Source organism: Equus quagga, chromosome 15 (assembly GCF_021613505.1).
Source record: "Equus quagga isolate Etosha38 chromosome 15, UCLA_HA_Equagga_1.0, whole genome shotgun sequence".
Lineage (NCBI taxonomy): Eukaryota > Metazoa > Chordata > Mammalia > Perissodactyla > Equidae > Equus > Equus quagga.
In genome coordinates this window covers 77,050,027-77,073,662 of record NC_060281.1, presented here as the reverse complement: position 1 = coordinate 77,073,662, position 23,636 = coordinate 77,050,027, and the positions used below count along the sequence as shown (strand labels likewise).

The window sequence follows — 23,636 nt, the reverse complement described above, 5'->3', positions numbered from 1 at the left end:
TAGATATTAGTGATGGGATATTTTTATTATTTATTCCAATCATAATCTGCATGATTTTACAATCAATATTTAACTCTGATGTACAAAATTAAATTAAAAACTCAAACTCTACTTCTGACCCTTCGATGGGTTAAGGTGAATTAAACTCCAAAGGTGTCCATCACATCGCCACCACTTCCCCTGGATCAGACCAGTAGGGAACAGACGGGTGCAGGGCCTGGGCCAGGGCTGGCATTCAGTGAGTCTTAGACTTCTTTTTCTTCCTCTTTTTAAATATACTGTTTATTGTTGAAAGGAAAATGTCTATCTTCAAAAATAGTTCCATTCATATGTTCAGTGACATAACTATATAATATTTAGAAACATGCGTAATTTAAAATAATGTGGTAACTACTGAAGCTGAGTAATGGGTTTATGGGGGTTCACCATACTATTCTCTCCAATTTTGTGTATTTTGAATTTCCCATAATAGAATGATCTTTTAAAATTTGAAAGGCTATCACCAACAAAAGTAAAGACATTAACTTGTGTTTTACAAATGTTTTCAGTAGCTACACTGCAAAGTGACTTCTCAGAACAGATTTACAAGGAAAATTCCAGTGATGACATCTTGCAGCTTTTAGAAATCCCATTCCAAATCTTCAAAAGAGCTTGAAACCATACTATCAATTAATTCCCTTTCAATGAAAGTATTAAAAGGCTCAAACAAAAACAGGAAAAGAACCATACATAAAGATTTAGATTATGGCAAAACTGCTGTCAGTTGTGAGTCACCTGATAGCAAATGACAAGGGGAAAATGGAAACCACAGACAGTCTAACATCTCTCTCTGGCACTCAGCTTCACATGCCATCTCCCAGCACGCTGGGCTGGGGCCCCTGCCTCTCCCTCGTGTTCCCTCAGAGGAGGAGCACAACAGCCCAATACAGATTTCTCCCCTGAACTCCAGACCCACAGACCCATCTGCCTTTAAGATCGACGGTCTTGAGACTTTATTTACCCCTAAAATAATTTTGAAAAACTAGGTCTCTCTTTCACACTTTATATATAAAACTGACGAAAACTGTTTATCATAAGTTTTAAGTAGTGGCAAAAAACGTAACTTCTGGCATATTTCTAAAAGAAAACGGCTTTTCATTCTTTAAAAAGTATTCTTTGGGGGGCCAGCCCGGTGGTATAGTGGTTAAGTTCACATGCTCTCCTTCAGTGGCCCAGGGTTCACCAGTTCAGATCCTGGGCGCGGACCTACATACCACTCATCAAGCCATGCTGTGGCAGCATCCCACACAGAAGAACTACAAGGACTTACAACTAGGATACACAACTACGTACTGGGCTTTGGGGAGAAAAAAAAAAGAGGAAGATTGGCAACAGATCTTAGCTCAGCGCCAATCTTCCTCACCAAAAAAAAGTATTCTTTGGGAACAAAATACCATAGATTAGATACCATCGAGAGCTGAAAAGGGGGGAGGGGCGCAGGGGGCAGAGAATAGCTCAAAGATAAATGGCAAGATAGACAAACAGTGCTGAGAATCCCTAATTGTATAACTGCCACCAGAAGAACACAGACTCTAACCTCATCTAATCTCAGGCCCAGAATTCAGCCAGAAAGCGGAAAAGGGACCGGCACATTATTTTCCGAGTAAACATTTAACATACAAAAGCACGGCATTAAATTGCTGTGAGGGAAAAAAAATCTAACCTTGTTTAATAATCTAACATATTCTTTTTTCTATTTTGAAATATTTCCGACTTACAAAAAAGTTGCCAAAATTATACAAAGTTACAGTATACCCTTCACCCAGCTTCCCTGAATGTTAATATATTACATAACCATAGCCGCATGATCAAAGCCAGGAAATTAACATTGATACAATATGTTTAATCTACAGATCTTAGTCGAATTTCACCAACTGTCCCACCCACGTCCTTTTCCTGGTGCAGAGTCCCACCCAAAATTCCACATTGCGTTCAATTGTCATATCTTCTTCCTGTACCCCAATCTGAGACAATTCCTCCGTCTTTCTTTGTCTTCCATGCCCTTGACACTTGAACAATACTGCACATTTATCCTGTAGGTCTCTCGGTTGTCTGATGTTTATTCATGTTTAAATCAGGTTACGCATTTTTGGCAAAAAACAGCACAGGAAATAACGCTGTGCTTTTCCAGGGTACGGCATCAGGAGGCCCACGAGAAGGTCTGCATTACTGGTAGTGACAACTCTCAGGACTTGGTTAAGGTGGCATCGTCAGGCTCTCCACTAGAAAGTTACTATTTTTCTCTTGTGCAAAGGTAATTTGAGACTATGCAAATATCTTGTTTCTTATTATACTAATTTTAGCATCCACTGATGATTCTTGCCTGCAACAATTGTTATTGTGGTACCTGCCAAATGTTGATTTTCTACCTTCATCATCCCTTCTCCACATGTTAACTGAAATGCTACTGTAAGGAAGAGCTGCCCATTCTCCTTTCTTTATTTATTTAACTATATATTTACATCAGTATGGACTCATGGATATCTACTTTATTCTATAGGTTATAATCTATTACTGTCATATTTTCTTGTTCAAATTGTCCCTGATTTGGCTGTTGGGAACTCCAGGTTGCTTCCATTGTCCTATAAACAGAACCCCCTGCTCACCTGTATCTTTTTTTTTTTTTTGGAACATCCTTACTTTCTGACTCCATGAGATGTTCCAGACTCATCTTGCATTTACCTGCCCTAGCACTGTTGCTTTTATTGAAGAATTAATGATATTTAGAAACCAAAATCTGGGCACTAGCTGTACTCAGTGTTACTAGCGTGGCACAATATATTCTTGTAACTCTTAGAAATTAGAGTAAGCAAGTCCAGGTCTTTGTCTCAACGGTCATAAGTGAAGCAGTTACAAATCTGCAGAAGAGCCTTCCACGGCCTTGGAGCAGAAGTGTGAGGAGAGCGCTCATGCAGGAAATCCTTTATGTAACATTAAAATCTGCAGAAGAGCCTTCCACGGCCTTGGAGCAGAAGGTCGAGGAGAGTGCTCATGCAGGAAATCCTTTACCTAACACTGCACAACCCTAGTTTTTAAGTCCTGTTTGGGAGCAGAATTCAAAGCAAGGAAAGAGGAACAATTCAGAGCATATATGGACACTATTTCTGGCCAAGCCTGCTGCCACCATGATCCCATATATGCAATAACCACTTCTTTGGATCCCTTTGGAAACAGGTCCAGATTTATTCATGAAAGATTATTATAGAATTAAAAATTCAGAAGCAAACATATCACTAAATGTGTTTCGGTGGCTATGAGCCTCCAGAAGAATTCTCTGCTCTTGACCATCTATTCTAATATAGAACTGAGCAAGAAAGCATTCTTGTCCTTCTAACCTAAAACATCTCTGAGACACTGTCCTTTCCTGTTGAGCAAAAAATAAAAAGTAAAAAGAAATTAACTTTGCAAGAGTAGCACTGATTACCCTGCAAAAAGTATTAAAAAGGTATTTTCTGCCTTTTCAAAAAATGTTTTATTGACGTACAATCTATAGGCAAAAAAAATTCATCAACTTCAAGTGTACAATTTGATGGAAACAGACAAATATACACAGTCCTGTAACCACCACCACAATCAAAATACAAAACATTACCATCCCCACAAAGTTCCCTCACACCCCTTTCAGTCAGTCCCCTTCCCCGGTCCTGCCAACTGCTCACCTGCTTTCTGTCATTATAGTTTGCTTCTTCTAGAAGGACTTAGGTAGTGGAATTACGTAGTACGTACTCTTTTTGCATCTGGGTTCTTTTGACTTAGCACATGCTGTTGCAATCTATGTTGTTGCGTGTGTCGGCAGTTTGTTCATTTTTACTGATGTGCAATGTCTCATTGCGTAGATATACAACACTATATTTATTCATTCATCAGCTGATACATATCTGGGTTGCTTCCAGTTTGGAGCTATCATGAATAAAATACTATAAATATTCCAGTACAAGTTTTCATGCAAACATATGTTTTCATTCTCTTGGATAGATACATACGAGTGGGACTGCTGGGTCATTTGGTGAGTTTGTGTTTAATTTCATAACAAACTGCCAAACTGTTTTCCAAAGTGGCTGTACCGTTTGCATTCCCCTCAGCAAGGGACAGGATTACAGACTGCTTCACAGTCTCACCAACACTTGGTAATATCAGCCTTTTTAAGCCATTCTAGCAGGTATGTAATGGTATCTCATAATGGTTTTAATTCACTTCCCCAATGACTATGATGTTCAGCCTCTTTCCATGTGTTCGCTGTCCACTTGTATATCTTCTTTGGTGAAGGTCTAGTCAAACCTTTTGCCATTTTTAACTGCTTGTCTTCTTATATTTGAATTGTAAAAGTTCTTTATATATTCTGGACGCATGTCATGTATCAGACATACATTTTGCAAATATTTTCTGCCAGTCTATGGCTTGCCTTCTCATTTTCTTAATGGAATCTTTAATGAGCAAAAGTTTTTAATTTTGATGAAGTCTAGCTCATCATTTGTCTTTTATAATATGCATTTTTCGTGGCCTAAGAAATCTTTGCCTAACCCAAGACCACAAAGATTTTCTTCTTTGTTTCCATCCAGAAGTTTTACATTTAGGTCCATGATCCATTTTCAGTTAACTTGTACATGACATGAAGTAAGAATAGAGGCTTATGAGCAAGGAGGAGAAGGCATCTAGATATCCACGTTTCAACGTGATTTGTTGAAAAGATTATCATTTCTTCCCTGAATTACCTTGGCACCTTTGTAGAAAGCCAGTAGGTGGGTCTTTTTCCTGGGCTGCAGCCTATTCCGTTGATCTATAGGTCTATCCTTACTCACACCAGCATCACACTCTTGACTAGTGTCGTTTCACAGTAAATCTTGAAATCAGGTAGGGAAGTCCTCCAATTTTGTACTTCTTTTTCAAGATCGTTCTTGACCATTCTTGGCCCCATGCATTTTTTTTTAGATTTTTAAATTTTAGAATCAGCTTATCAATTTCTACCCAAAAAAGACTACAGGGATTTTGACTGGGATTAGATTGAATCTCCAGCCCAATCAGCGGAGAGCTGACATCTTCAAAGCATTCAATCTTCCAGTCCATGAACATGATAACTCTCTCCACTTATTTGGGCTTTCCTTAATTTCTCACAGCAATTTTTTATAGTCTTCAGCATATAGGTCTTAGACATATTTCGCTAATTAATCTCCAACTATCTTATATGTTTGATGCAACATGAATTTCCAATTGTTTGCTGCTAACTTGAAGACATACAGTTGATTTTTGCATATTGACCTCATATCCAGTGACACTACTAAAGATATTTATTAGTTCCCAGTAACGTTTTCATTGAGTGCTTAGAATTTTATTCATAGATAATTGATCCATAGACAACCTTGCTTCTTGCTTTCCTATCTGTGTCTTTCATTTCTTTTTCTTGACTTACTGCACTAAGTAGGACCTCCATTACGGTGGTGAATAATAGCAGTGAAAGTGGACATCCCTGCCTTGCTCCCCATTTTAAGAGGAAAGCATTGTCTTTTACCATTGAGTATGAAGTCAGCTGTAGGCTTTTCATAGACGCTTTTAAGCAGATGGAGAAAGCTCCCTTCTATGACACTAGCTAAGAGTTTTTATCGTAAATACAAACTCGTTTTTGTCAAATTTTTTTTTCTGTTGCAGTGAGATGAACATATGGTTTTTCTTTTATAGTCTGTTAATAGGATGGATTATATTGACTGATTTTCAAATGTTAAACCAACCTTAAATTCCTGAGACAAATCCTAACTGGTAATGATGCATTACCTTTTTCATGTATGGCAGGATTCAACTTTACAATATTCTGTCAAGGATTTTTACATGTGTGTCCATCAGGAATGTCAATCTGCAGTTTACTTTTTCCATGTACTAGTTATTCTTTTTACTCTGTATGTGGTCTTGGCATCAGAGTAACGCTGGCCTCATCAGTTGACAAGTATTCCTCCTAGTCTATTTTATGCAAGTGTATAGGATTAGGATTATTTCTTCCTTAAATGTTTGGTAGAACTCACCAGCAAAGTCACTGGGCTGGCACTTTTCTTTATGAGAAACTTTTAAAATACAAATTCAACCTCTCTAATGGAAATAGAGCTACTTGTTTTCTAGTTCTTCTTAAGTGAACTTTGGTAGTTTGTGCCTCTCAAAAAATCAATTTATCCATTTCATCTAACTGGATGAATTTACTGGAATAAAGTTGTTCATATATTTCATTATAGTCTTTGTAACATCTGTAAGATACGTAATGATGTCCCCTCTTACACTCCTGATGTTGGTAATTTATTTCTTTTCCGGTTTTTTCCTCAACGATTTTTGTAAAGGAACCAGTTTTCTGTTTCACTGATTTTCCTGTATTGTTTTTCTCTCTTCTATTTCATTGATTTCTGCTCTTAACTTAGTTACTTATTCGTTCCATCTTTTAAAATTTTCTCTTCTTTTTCTAGTTTCTTAAGATGAAAAGTTCTATTGTTGACTTGAGACTCTCTCTTTTCTAATATAAGCACTTAACGCTGTAAGTTTCCCTCCAAGCACCGCTTTAGCTACATCCCGTACATTCTGATACACTCACGCACCACATAATGACGTTTCAGTTAATGACGGATGGCATACACAACGGTGGTCCCGTAAGATCAGTATCATACAGCCTAGGTGTACAGTAGGCTATACTATCCAGGTTTGTGACACTCTATGATGTGTGCACAAAAAAAATCACCTAACAACTCATTTCTCAGAAGGTATCCCTGTTTTTAAGTGACGTATGACTGTACTGTTTTTCATTTTCATTTAGTTCAAAATAGTTCCTAATTTCTTTTGTGATTTCTTCTTTGACTCATGGATTATTTAGAAGTGTGTTGTTTAATTTCCACATATTTGGAGGTTCTCCCTGCCCCAGCCCTGGAGTCAGCCATTTCTCCAAGCAGGCCTGGCTCCTTTTAGTGGAGAGTGATACTTCCAAGATCTGAGCACTAGGTGTGCTCATTGCTACCATGCTGTTCCTGCTTCTACACCTTCTCAGCAAACAAAGCTAGGACATACATGAACGTATATGCATATCAACACACATACATCTCTATTTACTTTCCTATCTATGTTGAAAACCAGGAATTCCATGTCAACGCCTCTTCTTCCAGTCCGGCCCCACAGAGTTCAATTCTGGCTATCCCTCTTCCATATGTGCACCTCCCTTCCCCAATAATGAGAAAACTGCCTACCATTATCTTCAGTATACTTACCTACTCAATCTCCTGTATGTAGCCAACCTCCCAAACCCACCAGGCCCACTGCTCCACTCAGACTCCCTCCTCCACCTGTCTCTGGCCCCACTGGGCTCCCTTCCTACTGCATTGGCTTGCCTAATGGCGTTTTAACTGAAAAGGCAGGCAGGTACATTTTGCTTTTAAAACAAGACCACATCCCACAAATATATTTATTTCTGCTTTAACACAGCCCTAAGGTTTAGAATGGAATAAATGCTACAACCAAAATTGCAAATATTGAAAATGAAATTAAATTCTGACTTAAAATTCTATTTTCCTCCAAAAAACAAACTCACACTAGGTTTTCATTAGGTATATTTAAGAACTGGAACAATTTATTTCTCTAGTCTCAACCATCTCTCCAAAGCCACCCTTGGCTCTTTACCGCTCCTTTCCATCTTTAACCTCAACTGTAACGAGACAAGACAGCTACTTTGAATTCATGCATCATACTGTGTCCTATTAAAAATCAGTTTTCAGTAAAACCACCTCAATAAACCAAAGGATTAACACCAAATCTTGTATCATAAATTCAATGTAGCACTTTTTTCAGCATGAGAAATCATTTCAAATTATTTTCACTAGTAACTTCAAAAATTCGTAGTTATCCTACAAATTGATCGTCTGCTAGTTTGCCCCTACAGCAGGAGAACTTCCCTCTCCAGTATTTCTTAAATTTGAGAGCTTGCAGACCTCTAAGAATACATCTGTGGACTCCTCAGTGTGAAAAACAAAGCATTACAAGGCATGTAGGTGACCACTTGGTACCAACAGCCTGTGACTACAAAATGCAAATTCAAAGTCTAAGATCCCACAGCATGGTTGAGTTAAAAAGCTAAAAGACCCAGATTCTTTTTTCTTTAGATCACAACAAAAATATACAGATTTAAAAAATTTCCTAGAGATCTCACGACTCCCATCCAAGATTATATCGGTGGACTCCCATTTGAGGAACACTGCCCTATTGTTTAGTTGTAATGTATACTCAGTCCAAAGCATACGTAAGCGTCACGCAAGTATAACTTCAAACTCCTCTCACTAAAGAATAAAAAAACCTTTTAAAAAGCAGTTTTATTCAGCAACTTCCTCCATCACATAAACATAGTCTCCGTCTTGTCTATGAAACAAAATCTAACACCCTAGACCATGCTAGGTGGCAGTCAACTAAGTTCAACGCACAAGGAAATGCCTCCTCAACACCAAAGAGCCACCAGGTCAGCACTCTGCATTTCAAATTCTAATTTCGTTCTGAATATCTTTAAAATGTGAGCATTCCTACTGTTAAGAAAATTATTTAAATTTATAAATGTATCCCGTCTTTTAAAAGGAGACATATGGTATTTTTTGGCTTTTGTCAGAAAGTTGTTTCATTTTGTTTTGCTCGCTGAGTGTCTGAATGAGACTCCTAGACCTGACGGTAGGCAAAGGTTTCAGGCGAGAACTGGTTATTGAAACTTTTAAGAGAAAAATGACCAGAAAAGAAAGGCTTTGAAAAAGCCCCCAAATTCTCCACAATTCACAGCCAGTTGTCCTAGCCATCTCCCAGGCCAATTAGTATGTTAATAATCCACTTCTAAAACTCTGATTTTGATCAGGGGAGGGGAGGAGACTGTATATTACGTTCAAAGCTTATGTCATTAGATTCTAATGTCACCAACATACAAACGAGACATTAGCAAAGTTACTGAGGAACTGATTTCTTATTAAACACAAAATTATAAAGGAGACTGTAGAAGCACCAAGGCTCCAGAGCCATCTAACTCAAACATGGTCCTACTGTTTACTGCTCCAAAGAAGCTTGGAGAGACACGCTCCCGTCCATTGTCGGTGTGTCAGTAAATGAGAAATCAGCGGTACTTCGGCCCAGGGTAGGCGAGTCCCGGACAATGGAGCATGTGTGTGTTCAGACAATTGCACTGCGAGTGCTGCACAAGTGGATAAGCCACTTTGCCTTGCTTGATGGCACCATGTGAAGACAACTGTTGGCTGTCGCACCTAGGTTTCCACATGCTAACAGGCGCAGGGTCGTGTCTCTCCTCTCTCCACTTACGGAGACAAATAAGAACTTCTTTGCACCCAAGAAGCGTGTAATCTCATTTCTCACCAAAGAGTGAGTTTTCAAGACAAACTCTGCAAACAGGGAGCGGGTTTTGAGTACACTGCCATTCCCTAATGCTGTGGCTCGAGGCCAAAGGCAGGCAAGCATGGAGCAGATGGAGTCCTGGCAAGGTCTCCGCTGTCCCTGCATTAGCAGCATCTGCTCATTACTCAGAACCTTCGCCTGCTTTATCTAATGCTCCAGGAAAAGCATTTTGATTTGATTCATTTCGGTACGGTAACGTGCAACACAATTAGTGGTAAAATCAAACTGGAGGACGGCCAGTGCTGACAATCGGAAACAAGGCAGAAGAAATATGAGGCCAGGGGGTTGGAATTCAAAAAATCACAACTGTGGATCACCTTGCCAAATCTCAACAGCCCAGGTGGGTGGACAGTGTTCCTACAGGGCAAGGAGGCTAAAAAGGATGTAGGGATGACTTTCTGTCTCCCAAAGCAGTCTGCATTTCCCTCTCTGGATCTGACTCCTTCAGGGGAGATGTGGAGACCATCAGGGGGTCTCAATGGCTACAGAGCTTCCCTTTGGCACAGCCAGGGAACTGAAGTTCATTAACTCATTTTATTCTCTTATTCTTCCCTTCTGTAGGGTGCAGTCACAAATTTTATACAGCAGACCACACAAGGTAAATTTCCTTTTTGCCATGTTGTGCCTAAGAAGTGCCTGTTCTGCTCCTGGAAAGGAGCAATCTAAAAATGTGCGTTTGATTATTTCAATCTGTCTTTGCCCAGAAGTAGCTACTCATGAATATGTTGGTATAAATATCACAGTGTCAATCTGTTAAACTGAAGTGAGACCAAAACCAACGCCACCTGAGGTCTGGGGGATAAACGAGAAGTTGCTGTTTATCTCAGAAATAGTAACAGCCCCAATCAGGCTGGTAAAACAAGCTCAGAGTGAGAAGGGAGCAAAAAACACAAAAGCTCCTATCGAAGAAATAATCCCAATACCAAAAGGAATTTGAGACAAATCAAAGATTTCAATGTAAATGACACAGCCATGGAAGCAGCACAGATTCAACTAATGTCAGAGTAGGGGAAATCCCCCTGAGCATGACACGAAACCCAAAAGGACGAACACGATGATGTAAATGTAAACAACTAGACAGTCCAACTGGGACAGAACGCAACATCCGGGGACAGATCCAAATACTAAAAACATTTCGTATCTAAAAACTTACAAAGGCAGCACCTCTAACCAGTGAGGTAGAGATGTGCTTTCCAACAAGAGATGCTGGAAAAAAGATACACAGTCACATGCCATATAAGAACATTTTGGTCAACGACGGACTGCGTATCTGACGGTGGTCCCATAAGATTAGAACCATACAGCCTAGGTGTGTAGTAGGCTGTCCCACCTAGGTTTGTGTAAATCTATTTTATGACGTTCCCCCAAGGACAAAATTGCCTAATGACGCATTTCTCAGAACACACTCCTGTTGTTAAGTGACATACAACTGGACTCAGATTTATATCTTATACTATCCGAGGATGAACTCTCTATTGATCAAGATTCAAATACGAAAAATGAACCACAGCAGTAACAAATGAAAAAGAAAGAATTATAAGTAGCAGGTACAAATATGAAAAAAAAACTTCAAACTCTCTAACACTAAGAAATGTAAATTGAAACTACACATAGATACCATTTCTTATCTATCAAATTGACAAATACATAAAAGTTTGAAACATATTTTGCTGATAAAATTGTGAGGAAATGGTCACACCTTCATACCCTGCTGTTAAGAGTGCAAACCAGCATAACGCCATTTGCATTTACCCTCAGCCCAGACATTTTATAGGAAACTATCCTTCCTGCACTCACACAAAATATCACATTTAAGATTTTTCTTTACAACACTGTAATAGCAAAAGATCAGAAACAACATAACTGTTCCTAAATCAGAGACTGTGTAAATGAACCAAGGTACATGTACACAAAGGAATACTATCCAGGTAGGAAAAAGGAGGGCATTCTCTGTACACTGACATAGACAACCTCTCAAGATGTCATTAAGGGAAATAAGCCAAGGTGTGGAATAATACAAAGTAGTATGCTATTTCTGTTTAAAAAGGGGTGGAGAGAGGCAGCCCACTAGTGTAGTGGTTAAGTTTACACATTCCACTGCGGTGGCCCAGGGTTTGCAGGTTCGGATCCCGGGCACAGACCTATGCACTGCTCATCAAGCCATGCTGTGGTGGCATCCCACATACAAAACAGAGGAAGACTGGCACGGATGTTAGCTCAGGACCAATCTTCCTCACCAAAAAAATAACAATTAAAAATTTTAAAAGTGGGGGTGAGTAAGAACTTGCTTCTTATTCATACTTGCTTGTTTGCAATACAGAAATACTGCAAGGATAGAGAAGAAACTAAAATATATGATTCCATTAGAATGGAGTGGATAAAAATGGGGAGAAGCAAGACTTCTCAATGTATAACTGCTTATATTAGTTTGATCTTACATTGCTAAAAATGTATCTAGTCAAAAACATTACAAAATAAAACCATTCCTTTATGAATTCAAAAATCATGCACTCATATACACACAACTACCATCTAGAAAAATAAACCCTAAACAAAGTCCACTGAAGAATAAATGACAAACAAAAAACACTCGAAATAGTTACGACAAGGGTTACTTCCTTAGCTATTTCTTTTCAACCAGAAAATATAACAACCCAAAGAAAAATGGGAAAAGAACAACGTGCAAAGAAAGAAAAAGAAATAATAACACAACAAAAAGACGTTCATGTATTCTTATACAGAAGGGCAAACAGAAACAGTGAAGTACCATTTCCACCTACCAGACAAGCAGGAGGAAGCAGTCACTCTTACACATTTTGGTGAGACTATCAACTAGTGAAACCTTTTTGGAGGGCAATTTGGTAATGTTTATCAAAACATAAAGCATCTGTACCCTCCAACCCAATAATTACTAGTAATTTACCCCATGGATATACTTGCACGAGTCCATCATGGTGTTTGTTCAAGCATACTGCTTACTGCATTGTTTTTAATAACAAAAATAAACAGTGCAAATGTGCATCACTAAGGGCCCTAAAACATAAATTATAATACAGCCACATAATGCAATACTATACAGGCTGAAAAAGAATAAGGTTTCCCTATCAGTGCCAATACGAAAGAGACCAAGATGAGCCACGAGGTGAAAGCAGCGAGGCGCAGAAACACACAGCGTAGGTAGGACCATGCGTCAAATGAGGCCGGCCGGAGGCAAGGGAGCGGGAGGAGCGCTTCAACTTCTTTTTGGATACGTTTTCTTATACATTTCATATTTTTTTGCTCTGTTCGAATTTTAACTATGGAATTTGTTTTAAAACCAAGTATTTAAAATATATTTGGGCAATTAGCTGCTGAAGGAAGTAGTTTCTCTATCCTCTCTCCACGGCTCTCCAATATTTCTGGCAACCACAGGGACGAGGGCAACAGAGACAATTCTAAGCAACAAGGTAAAACCAGCAGCACACCTGCGCATCGCCTCAAGCTCTATTCCCAAATTCACAAAGCCCGAGACGTGAGCTAGCAAGCACACATTCCTCCCGGCGTCTGTGTCCGGTAGCACATGAACAGCACTACCACCACAGCACGGCCTAGGAGACGCAATCACAGACCTGGATTCACGACTGACTAACAACCAGCCTCAAGCAAACCACTTAGCTGACCTCTTGGACCTCAGTTTCCCCATCTGAAGAAAAACGTGTGTGTGTGCACACGCACGTGTGTGCGGCAGGGGGAGGTGATGATATGATTCTGAAACTGTGTGATTCTAACTTAAAAATACGGCAACCTTTGCATAGTTGTTTTTAAAAAAACTCATTGATAATTCAGAAAGTAGCAAACACACTAAGCTGCTCATCTGTTATCCATCCAGCATCTCAAGAAACACATATGAAATATTACATACCACAGACACAGCTTAGCTGAATTTCTAAAGGCTGAAAAAAAAGTAACCCATCAATGGCATCTACTAATGGCAAAGCCAAAGAACAGGTTTCATGTTGTTAAAGTAATAAAATGGAAACATATAAGATTTCAGCCCCATTTTTAAACAGCATATGGATATAAAACTCCCATTAGCTCCTTTACTATACTTTGGTCTCTCTGAGCCAGCCGATAATGTTACAGTGACTCTGAAGACCTGCAACAGTGCCACGACACGGACACTTAACATTCTGCAACAGTCTGTGGTTCAGCTTCTAGGCAAGTGGGGAAACAAGGCTTTTGGAGATTCAAATTTTACAACATAATGGAAGTTAGGGGCATGAGAGGTGAGAGTATAGGATATCATACCCATCGAAATTATTATTCCGACTAGCTATAAACTGTCACATGTTTCATTACTTACGTAAAACTAATTTTAGACTATTCTTTCCTAGTTTTGTATATCCACAGTTGCCCAGAGAGACAACATATTACCCAAAGGTTATCCGGCATGGTAATTAAGTGCCAGGAAAAGGTAGGCACTGACTTTTATCTTTCTATCTCCAAATCTGTCAACAGATTATCTATGTCTATCCCCTTTTCACTGTTCCCTTTGGATTGAGCAGAGACTAAAGGAAAAGTAGGCCAAGTATATTTAATATTTTACACCAAACAAGTTATTTGCTTAAGATGGCTTGGCCAGCCTCGTGTCTGGCACTAAAACCCAGCCCGACAGTTCCAGTAGGAATTAAACATCAGTTTTAATGGGTGCTGTGTTCCAATGCCTACTAATGCATTGAGGGTTATTGGCCAACTTCTTCACATAAAGGCAAGAGTGAGTGTATGTGTGTGAACATTTGTGTGTGCCCACGTGTATGTATGGAGGGATTACGGGGGGAGCCGGCCACAGCTGCTTAATTTTTGTAATGCTTTTTTTTTCCTTAATAGGGAGGAGGGTTGCGGTTACTTACCATCCTCATAAGCCGCTACCGCCAGCGAGCTGTTTATCCTCACAAAGGAGACATATGGCTGCATTCCAGGCTCGTCCTCCTCATACTCCGATTCCAGGAAGGGAGCTATGTAGTCCCAGGTGCGGGTGTCCCACACCCTCACATCCCCTGATGTGTATCTGGAAAAGAAAGAGACACTTGGTTCCAAACGGGGAATGTAGAGCAGGGCCATGGTGGAGAAAATGGGCAGGGCCTTCAAACAACAGAGGAATAAGCCTTGGTCGGTGTGGAAGCACTCCTGCGACACCGTTCAGATGAGTAACATCCACAGGAGAAAATGTCAACTAGACAGCAGAAGGCTGTGAACATGTTTCATGTTCTCACAGCACAACAGTGACAATTCCAAATGAGAACATTTGAATAAAAAATTGGGTATCAAGATCTCCTTGTTTTTCCTTTTACACTATTATAACCAATCTGCTACCTTAAGTTTTCCCAGTAAAGGAATCACTAACAGGAATGTATAGAAGCCACAGTATTTACACACGAATGAGAGAGAGAGAGAAATGCTAAGGACTAATGGTCTTACAGGCACAAGCTTTCTAATGCCTCATCCATGCATCAGATTTGACTGATTAAAGTCCCCAAAGACTAATTGATTTGCTGAAACAATTAAATCTTGCCTTTAGCAGCCAGACAATGCTCCCTTCTCATGAAAAGCTCCTGCCGAAATGCATGACACTCCCTGGTTTTGCCCACTTAGAAAACAGGAGCACTCACTCTCTCTTATTACTACTGCCACTCCAACAAACGATGCTCTCCATCAAAGCCCAGGCAGGGCCAGAACCGCTCAGACATGAGGCCCCTAGGATAATGGAATGGCCAGATGACGAGGGGGTGCACTGCCTGCCATCGAGGTATTTACGCTAAGTTCCTTACATCTGCTACAGAGGGTTGATCCAACACATACAGCAACTGTGGGAGGTGTGTTAGAAATGCCTTAAGAGGCCCCTGACGCACCCACACAGACACAAAGACAGCAGACAATTTTAAGGGGTTCACAGTCTTCCTGAGGCCCAAGCCATTGTTCTTTCAGGGTTTCTTGGATCCCACATTATAATACAAAGTGTAACAAGATAACCGCTGAGATTTAATTGCTGAAATCTATGACATATTTCTGAGGCAGTTATAGATCAATTTCTCATGTGAGATTTCTTAATAAAGAAACTAAGAACACTAATTCAAGAGTGATTCATTTACTAAATGTAGCTGTATTTCCCTCAAATTACTAAATGACAGTAAAGACATAATTACACAATTCAAAGGTCACTCTGTCACACAAATTCCCTAAGTTGGAGGATTCAATTCTCTCCCCACAAGATGACACTGGAGAGTGTGTATGTGGTGTAAAAAGCCAAAGAGGAGATACATGCTTTCTAAAATTGGACTGGCAGCCTCTGTTTGACCACTGATCCTCCAGTAAATAGAAACGCTCACTGCGCGAGTGTCATTAAGCCTGGCGATGCACGAGCAAGGGCGGATATTGATATCACCACAGCCAAAGCACGGCCGCTGGCTCCCAGGCTCTCCAGGCAGCATTCCAGATCACCCTTCTTAACGAGGAGCCTACACAGGAACACACACCCCGCTGCAGCAAAACCAGCAGGCTCACCTTGACACCCCGAAAACAACTTGGGTGTTCCCTGGCGTAAGGCCTCTAGCTTAGCCACAGAGACACTAAACAGAGGTAACATGTCTGCATTTCTAGACTCTGTGTGTGATTAGATTCTTAAGGTTAAATTCCAGGTGAAAGGAAGTAGCCACTTCAGAAAGGAAAGGTGAGGAGGATGGCAACGTCTTTCAGAAAGACAGAGAAGGTAAGAGAGAGACAGACAGAAGGAATTTAGCAGATCAGAGAACAAAGAAACTTTGAGAAAAAGAAGTGCACAAAGAAGGAAAATGTATTTCCTCTCCATCAGTCTTGGTCATTCTGTTTTTTATTGCCTGTGGATCGAACCACACCAGGCGTCTTCACGTGGTTCTCTGTGGCGCCCCTTAGGGGCCACAGTGGGGAGCAGAGGGGTACAGAAGAGAGGACTTTAGTGTCCTGAGCTCCAGCCTCCCAAGGCGCCTTTATACAATGAGTTCCAAGGCAAAGCAACAACAAACCAAAACCTGAAAAACTGCTGAAGCACACGACAGTGTGATACAACTACGTGACCTCTCCATTTGAGGGAAGAAGAGCGGGAGGGCAGAGATCGCACAGAGATGAGCATTCTGCTCACATCTAAAAGGTTCCTGACGAGTCTTTTCTCCTATGAACTTGTCTCACTCACACTATGACTCCACGTGTCTAAAATGAAACACATGTTCTCCTCAAAAAGCTGCAGCTCACTGCCAACCTAGCCTGTTGCTCAATTCCTTATTTTTGTCAGCGACAGCATCAGTCCCAGGTCACTGGTGCAAACCCGAAGGGCTCCTCAACCTCTCTGCCCACTACCCACACCGCAAGAGCCACCAGGTCGCCAGGCCTGTCTCTTCTTCTCACTCCCAGGGATGCCACCTGGTCTAAGTCCCTCCACAGCTCACAGCCGCACCATGACAGCCTACTTCAGAGCCTCTGCCACCTCCAGTCAACCCCACACACGCCAAGCCCTCAAAAAAACTTGACTTCACGAATCGTTCTCCCTTATCCTCCACTAGACCATGTGCCCTATGATCTCCCGTGACAGCAGCCTGGACTTTTCTCTTGTGGCAATTGTGTGAGGTGATTATCTGACGGTTCATCTCCCCTGAGAACCTACAAGCCTCTAAGGTCAGGGGCTAGGTCCTGCTCACAGCTATGAATCCAACGACTAGAACAGTCAGACCACAATAGCACTTGATACTTCGGAAGCACCCCGTAAATACTTAGGCCTTAACACCTTACTGAGTGAAGTTTTAACCACCGGGCCTAGCACTGAAAACCCCCCTCCTCCAAAACATGTTCCCCCTGTCCCCAGTCTCATTGTCTCTCTTCTTTAGCATGAGCTGGCCTCCAGAAAAGCCTGCCATTCCCTGGCTCCCAAATACTCTTGTCTCTGAACCTTGGCTCATGTTACCCACCTTTCTGGAGTGCCCTCCCTCCTCACGACCCAGCCCAGTGGGTCTCAATGTTGGTTGCACATTAGAATCACCTGGGATGCTTTCAAAACTCCTGATACCCAAGCACACCCCAGATCAATTAAATTTGACTCTCTGGAGGTGGAACCAGGCATGTTCCTAACGTGCAGCCAAGATTGAGAACCACTGACCAAGCCCAAGCCTAGCAACTCCTCAAGGTCTAGCACAGGCCCTCTTCTTCCATGCAGCCCTCTCTGACTCAACTACTATGCCTTGTATCTGAGAAACGATGTCCCTCAACTTGACAGTAAAGTCCTCGAGAAGGCCGTCCCTCACTGCCGTAGCCTCCACCGCAGGGTCTTACACACAGCTGATAAATAAATGGTGATTGAAAGGGGGTGTCCATAAGCAACAACCCGAATGGTCTGAGTGGCACCTTTTATTTTGACTGCCCACCTTTTCGCACTACTGATCAGGGAAACACCCAGAACGCACACACGGATACGCATTAGACTTCTTGCATTTATCTCCAAGCTGATTAAAAATCTTTTAAACAAAGGATAAGCTAAATTATTTCAGTGAACATGAAATTTTCCATAGATATCCATTTAAATTAATTCCATTCTTCATAGCCAGAGAGCATGATAACAGCATAAATGTTTTGCTGCAAAATGACTGAGGCAAAATATAAAAGACTCTAAGTCCCCTTTATGATGGCAATAGAGAATAAATATCCTATTTCAGCAGGTATTGTGTGATAACTCAGCAGTAGGCTCTAAAATCTCGCACAGGTGAGAGCAACCACAGCAGTGGGGATCAGGCTCAGGGCTAATGAATTTGTGCTAAAGAAACAGACATGAGGGTAAAACACTGGCTGGGGCAGAGGGACCTGGACCAAACCCTAAACGTGATCTAAAAGCACTCAACAACACTGGCCAGGAGAAGCAAGAAAAGATACGGAAGCGAGGTAGGAAAAAAGGCTGATTTTTCTCCAGAGCTCCAGATGTCTTTATCGCTGCCTAATGACAATTACACTCAACCAATTAAGACACCACTATGACAGTTGCATTGTCAGTAAGCCTTTGGACCCAACGTTGATGGCTCTAATTAGTGTCTGTGCAAAGTACAACTGCAACCAATATATTAGCTGATGTAAGAACACTAAAGAAAAACCGAAGAAGAAAGGAGCCTTTTCCAAATGACTAAGGATGCCCCAGCCCACAGCATGGACCAGCGCAACTCGAGGCTTTCCCAATCTTTTTCACATTTGGCAAGGTTGAGTTTACCTCCAAATAAATAGGTCAGAGACCGCAGCTGATTTTTTGTCGAAAGAATGGGAATAGAGCCTCTCTCAGGCTTGGCACGCCAGAGCAATTGCCACTTTAAAATGATTTACCACCAAAGAGCTTTCATTAACTAGTAAGTTTCCAATAGCAGACTACTTATTTAGACTAAGAGATCCAAAGAAAAAAGAAGACATGTACAGCTAAAAACCACCTTTAACCTTTCTTCTTGTATAAATATCCAATGGGGTGGGAGGAGTGGGGGATATTTCCATTTTACTTCCAGATGCCAGTGCTTATTTGCTAAAAACAATTTTTTTCAAGGCTCTTCATAACAACCTGGAGGGTTGTTTTAAGAATCCTGGAAGTAAGGTTAAGTGACTTATCCAAGGTCGCAAGAAACATTTTAGTGGCACAGCTAGGATCACAACAGGTCCCCAGGCTTTTCTCAAACTGCCGCCTCCTCCAATGACAGTATCTTTAAACAAATACAGCTTTTAAGAACCATCTCCATTTAAGTGCAATATGAGAAATTTGCTGTTTTCAACACTGTGACTCAGGCTTGCAGGGCATAGCCCCTGACTCTAACTCATCAATTCCACCACTACGCCTCAACTGGAAGGCAAGAAGCCAAAAAAAGCTCAACATGCTGGCAAGGAGTATGTGGCTGGGCAGATGCAACAGTGCTTCCCACACTAGCTTCACGGTGATGTGGGAGCACACATGGAATGACTGGTTAAACCTCACCCTCTACAGGGCCACACTCACCCCCAAACAAAGTCACAACTCTATTCTGAGCTGGTACTCACAGCAGCCAAAACGAGCCTTGTTATGAGGCCTCAGGCTAAGAACAGCAAATGGTTTCATTTGTGTGTCAAATCCAATAAACTGGTAGTGGCTGCCTACAGCCCTGTGTTGAGGAGGATTCTGAAGCTGTATTCCATCCAGTTCACCAGAAAAGTAAGTGCTGTAATGGATTATTAATGCCCACTGTTGGTTTGGGAGTGACGAGGGACTGCATATGTATAAGGTAGTTGCATACCTGCCCCAAACACAACTCTCCCTGGTCAACTCCTACTCATCCTTCCAGCCTCAGCTGAGAAGTCACTTCCCAGGAGGAATCCGGCCTGCCTCTGTGCCTGTATGAGGTGCCTCTCCCCAGTGTGCTGTGTGTCCTGCTCTTCCCCTACCCTAACATTTCCCATGCCATTCCATAACCACCTGTAATTGTATCCCTCATAGGCCTGCAAACAAGGGATGTGTCTGCAGTATTCATCTGCGCTTAGTCAACGTTGAATGAATGAACCTACTGACTCAAACTTAGAAGATTGGAGCAGTTTAAGGCCTGCAAAGCAATGAGGCAGAGGCTCCTAAAAGTGCAAAGCCCAGTTCCAGAAACATTTATGTCCTTAACATGTAGAGGTTTTAAGAACTATTCATGTGCTCCATACTTTCTTTTGTAATACTAAAGATTACAAATCAATGAAATCAAGAGTATTTACTGTTTTCTATGAAACATAATTGTGTCGTATGATGCAATTAACAAAATGAACTCCATCCACAGTGCAGTCTTTCTGTGGAATGCACCACTACAGACATCAAGTGCAGCTTAAGACGCATCAATTGAAAAATAATGAACATCTTAATGGACCTTACGAGATACATGCACTACACACTTAAAACTGTTTTCGATACATCTTGGTTAATCACAATCAATAGAGTCAGAGTCAATGATGATTATGCAGAGTTATTGTAGCTGGGGCCCTTTCCATTATTCCTTGGAGAACCAGAGATGCATAAATGCAGTCATGAGTTCACCAGTATTTATTAAGTATATTCTGGAGCTCCTTCATTAAGGATATAACAAATGCAATGCTCTCCTCTAGTCTCTTATCAATATCTTACCTCAGACTTATTTACCAGAAGAGCATGTATACCTCACAGCAGAAAATAAATAAATAAATGTAAGTATTTTTAAAAGGAGGTCCCTAATGGGTAATGATCAAATTCCTTATGGGAAACAGCCCAATGTCATAACAAGCAGCAGCACAAAATCTATATAAAACAAGGTTGAAAGGAAAACGGTCAAGAGAAAAAGTTTTTTAAAAAGGAGAAAGATAGAAAGCATGTTCTAAGTAAGTATTAATATGGGGTGACATTAATGTAATGCAACTTTTATCACCAATCTATATTTACAAAGCATCTGTTATCTCATGAACCTCAAAGTAATCCTAGGTATTATCTATTTCTTATACACGCACATGAAACTAGCAGAGTATGAGAAACACAATCCTTGAGGTCTTCAGCTCCTGAATAGAAAATATTTTAAAATTCAGGAGAAATACACACTATTTCAGATCAAAAGTCATATTTTGGCATGGAACACGGTCAATACAAAGGCATATTTTTAATTACTGGGAAAAGTGGAGTAAAAAAATGGCTAAAAGCAAGGTATTTCAAGTTACCTTAGATGCACACCTATGTTTTAGCTGATATTTTCAAACAGTTCTCAGTTATAAACAATGATAATATTCCAACAGAAGTGCCAATGGGCAAACTGAACCAACCAGAGATTCAGACATCAAATTCTACATATATAAACTGGAAGCTCAAAATTTTGCTTCATGTCTACAGAAGACTGGAAACTCTCTTGCCTCTGATGTCCAGGCTGTGTGGACAGACCGAGCTAATAAAGAGAAAGCTACAACAACAGCCAGAGGCCACTGGGCAGCTAGAGAGGTGTCACAGTTTTGTTGTGTCGTCTCAAAGAGAATGGAGATGGATGAAAATGCATGAGACCAAACGGGACAACTGGATATTTTTAGGGAAAGAAGATAGCTAACAGTTTGCGATGTTAAATGATACAGCATTCCCTCCAACCACACTTGGCAGAGGAGAACATGGATACATAGCCACTATTCCTTCCAGTAAAGGCAGGAACTGTACCCTAAAAAGGCAGATCACACCAGCAGAATATGGGGGAGAAAAACAATTTAGGAGTGTTGAGAAAAACCTCAAAACAAAGAGGGTGCTTGATATTTTTTTAAACCTAAATGGGGGGAAATGGTCCTCTAATGTGAATAGAAAAGTGTGCTTTCTCATGCAAACTGAAATGCTTCAACTTACGAATCTTCAGTAACAGTGAGGAGCGAGTTTATTGCAAAAACACCACCATACTCCTGGGCATCTGATAAAAGCTTCTGGTGAGCTAATAGCTTAATGGTTAGCAGAGCTGGCACGAGGCCTCCACTGAGCCCCAGGCTTGAGTTTCTCCTGCAAGTTCTACCTGAGACGCTCTCCTTCACTAGGTGGCAGTAAAGCAAACAGACCTCTGGCAAGTTATACCTACACCTAGGTCTCAGGTTTTTAATGTGACCTTTCTGAACTATGATGTCATCTCTTTTCAACACTTAATTTCCAGAGTGCAGTGGGAAGAAAGAGAACCGTCTCAGCGTCACAGAATAAGTCAGGGGTGCGGCCACATGCTCGCCTCTTCTATTCTTTTTCCTCAATGATAAACATACAATTTGAAAAACATTCGAAAATTCTCAGAGCTGTCACTATCAAAAAACAAAACAAAGAAAAACCATGCTTCCTAATCACTTATTATCAACAAATTTTCCAGATAACATCTCTTCTTCTAAAATACAAGGAAAGCCCACACTAAACCTCACTACACTTCAGAAGCGCTATCATATCACAGAGGAATGCAGCTAGAGCTGAACTTGGAGAGAGAGAGGTGGCTTGTTGTATAGAGATTGGTTTCTATACCACTCTGAATTGGTACAGAATACATACATATACCAGATTCTGAAGACGAATTTCTTTCAAGTTAAAGAAATGAGAAATTTTAGCTAGAAAATCAAAGTAAAGGCTGTGTTTGAATTGCTTTTCTCAGATAGAGGACCTTCCACTTATCTGACCAGCAAAGAAAACAACTAGTTCAGCTATGTTCTGGGCTGCTGCATATCACTGCTGAGTGGCCAAATGAGAGCACAGAAAGGCAAGAATAAGGGCCAGAGAAGGAGCTTGGACAGGTCAAAAGTAAGGAAGCTCAGAGAGGGCAAGACCTCAGAAGAGCCAGGAGTTCTCAGCCCATACACACTTTCCTCAGTTTCCTGGGTGCTGGGACTGGTGTTAGGTTCTGAGGGCACAAAGACACTTAATACACAGCCTCCAGCATTTTAAGAGGGGTACAGTCAACAAGATCAAACACCACCAAGAGGCTGAAAGGGATGCGCCAAGAAAAGGCCATTGGTTCGTGACCACAGGCAACCTGTGAGAGTGTAGCTCAGTGGAAGGGCTGAGATAGAGGCCAGATTGCAGGAGGTTAAGTCGTGGATAGTACAGAAGGGAGGCGTGCTCTCTGGTTATTTACGGCACTGATAGGAAGAAGGAAGGCATATTCAGGAGAATAGGCTAGAGGGATGGTTTAGAGACCTCAAACCAAAAAGTTAAATTGAGAGTTATGAAGGCATTTTACAATAATTTCTTAATCTGGAAAATAAATTCATTCCCTAAATCCAGTAATTACAGACTGTAGCCTAGGAAGGTAACCAGACTAGGGGAGGATAATGGAAGAACTTTGACTCTTTATTCTACACACTAACATGGAATTTAAAGTTCCCACAATAAGCATGTGTTTTATAATTTTAAAATAAAGACTTGTAGTAGCAAAAAAGGAAAAGATCTGCAAACCTCTATACATAAAGTAGTTATATCGTTATATAATAACAAAACACAGGAAATGACTATAATGTCCAATACTAGGAGAATTAATAAGAAAATCAGGATATAATTATATCCTAGGAGCCTTTGCAACAAATCAAAGTAACAAAAACTATGTAATAACATCAAAAAAAACCCCTCTTTTTTTGTGATTAAAAAAAGGCCAAAAACGTAATGTAGACTATGATTATATAATATAAAAATACGCACAGGAAAACTG

At 40.8% G+C, this 23,636-nt stretch overlaps 1 protein-coding gene across 1 annotated transcript in view; it reads right to left on the bottom strand.

Moving 5' to 3' along the window:
• The window catches only part of FBXW8 (F-box and WD repeat domain containing 8), a 112,945-nt gene that overhangs the window by 51,802 nt on the left and 37,507 nt on the right, over window positions 1-23,636 (bottom strand). The window contains exon 5 of the mRNA XM_046638852.1: window positions 14,325-14,482. Within this exon, the coding sequence (XP_046494808.1) occupies window positions 14,325-14,482 (158 nt within the window). The remainder of the gene's footprint in view (window positions 1-14,324; window positions 14,483-23,636) is intronic.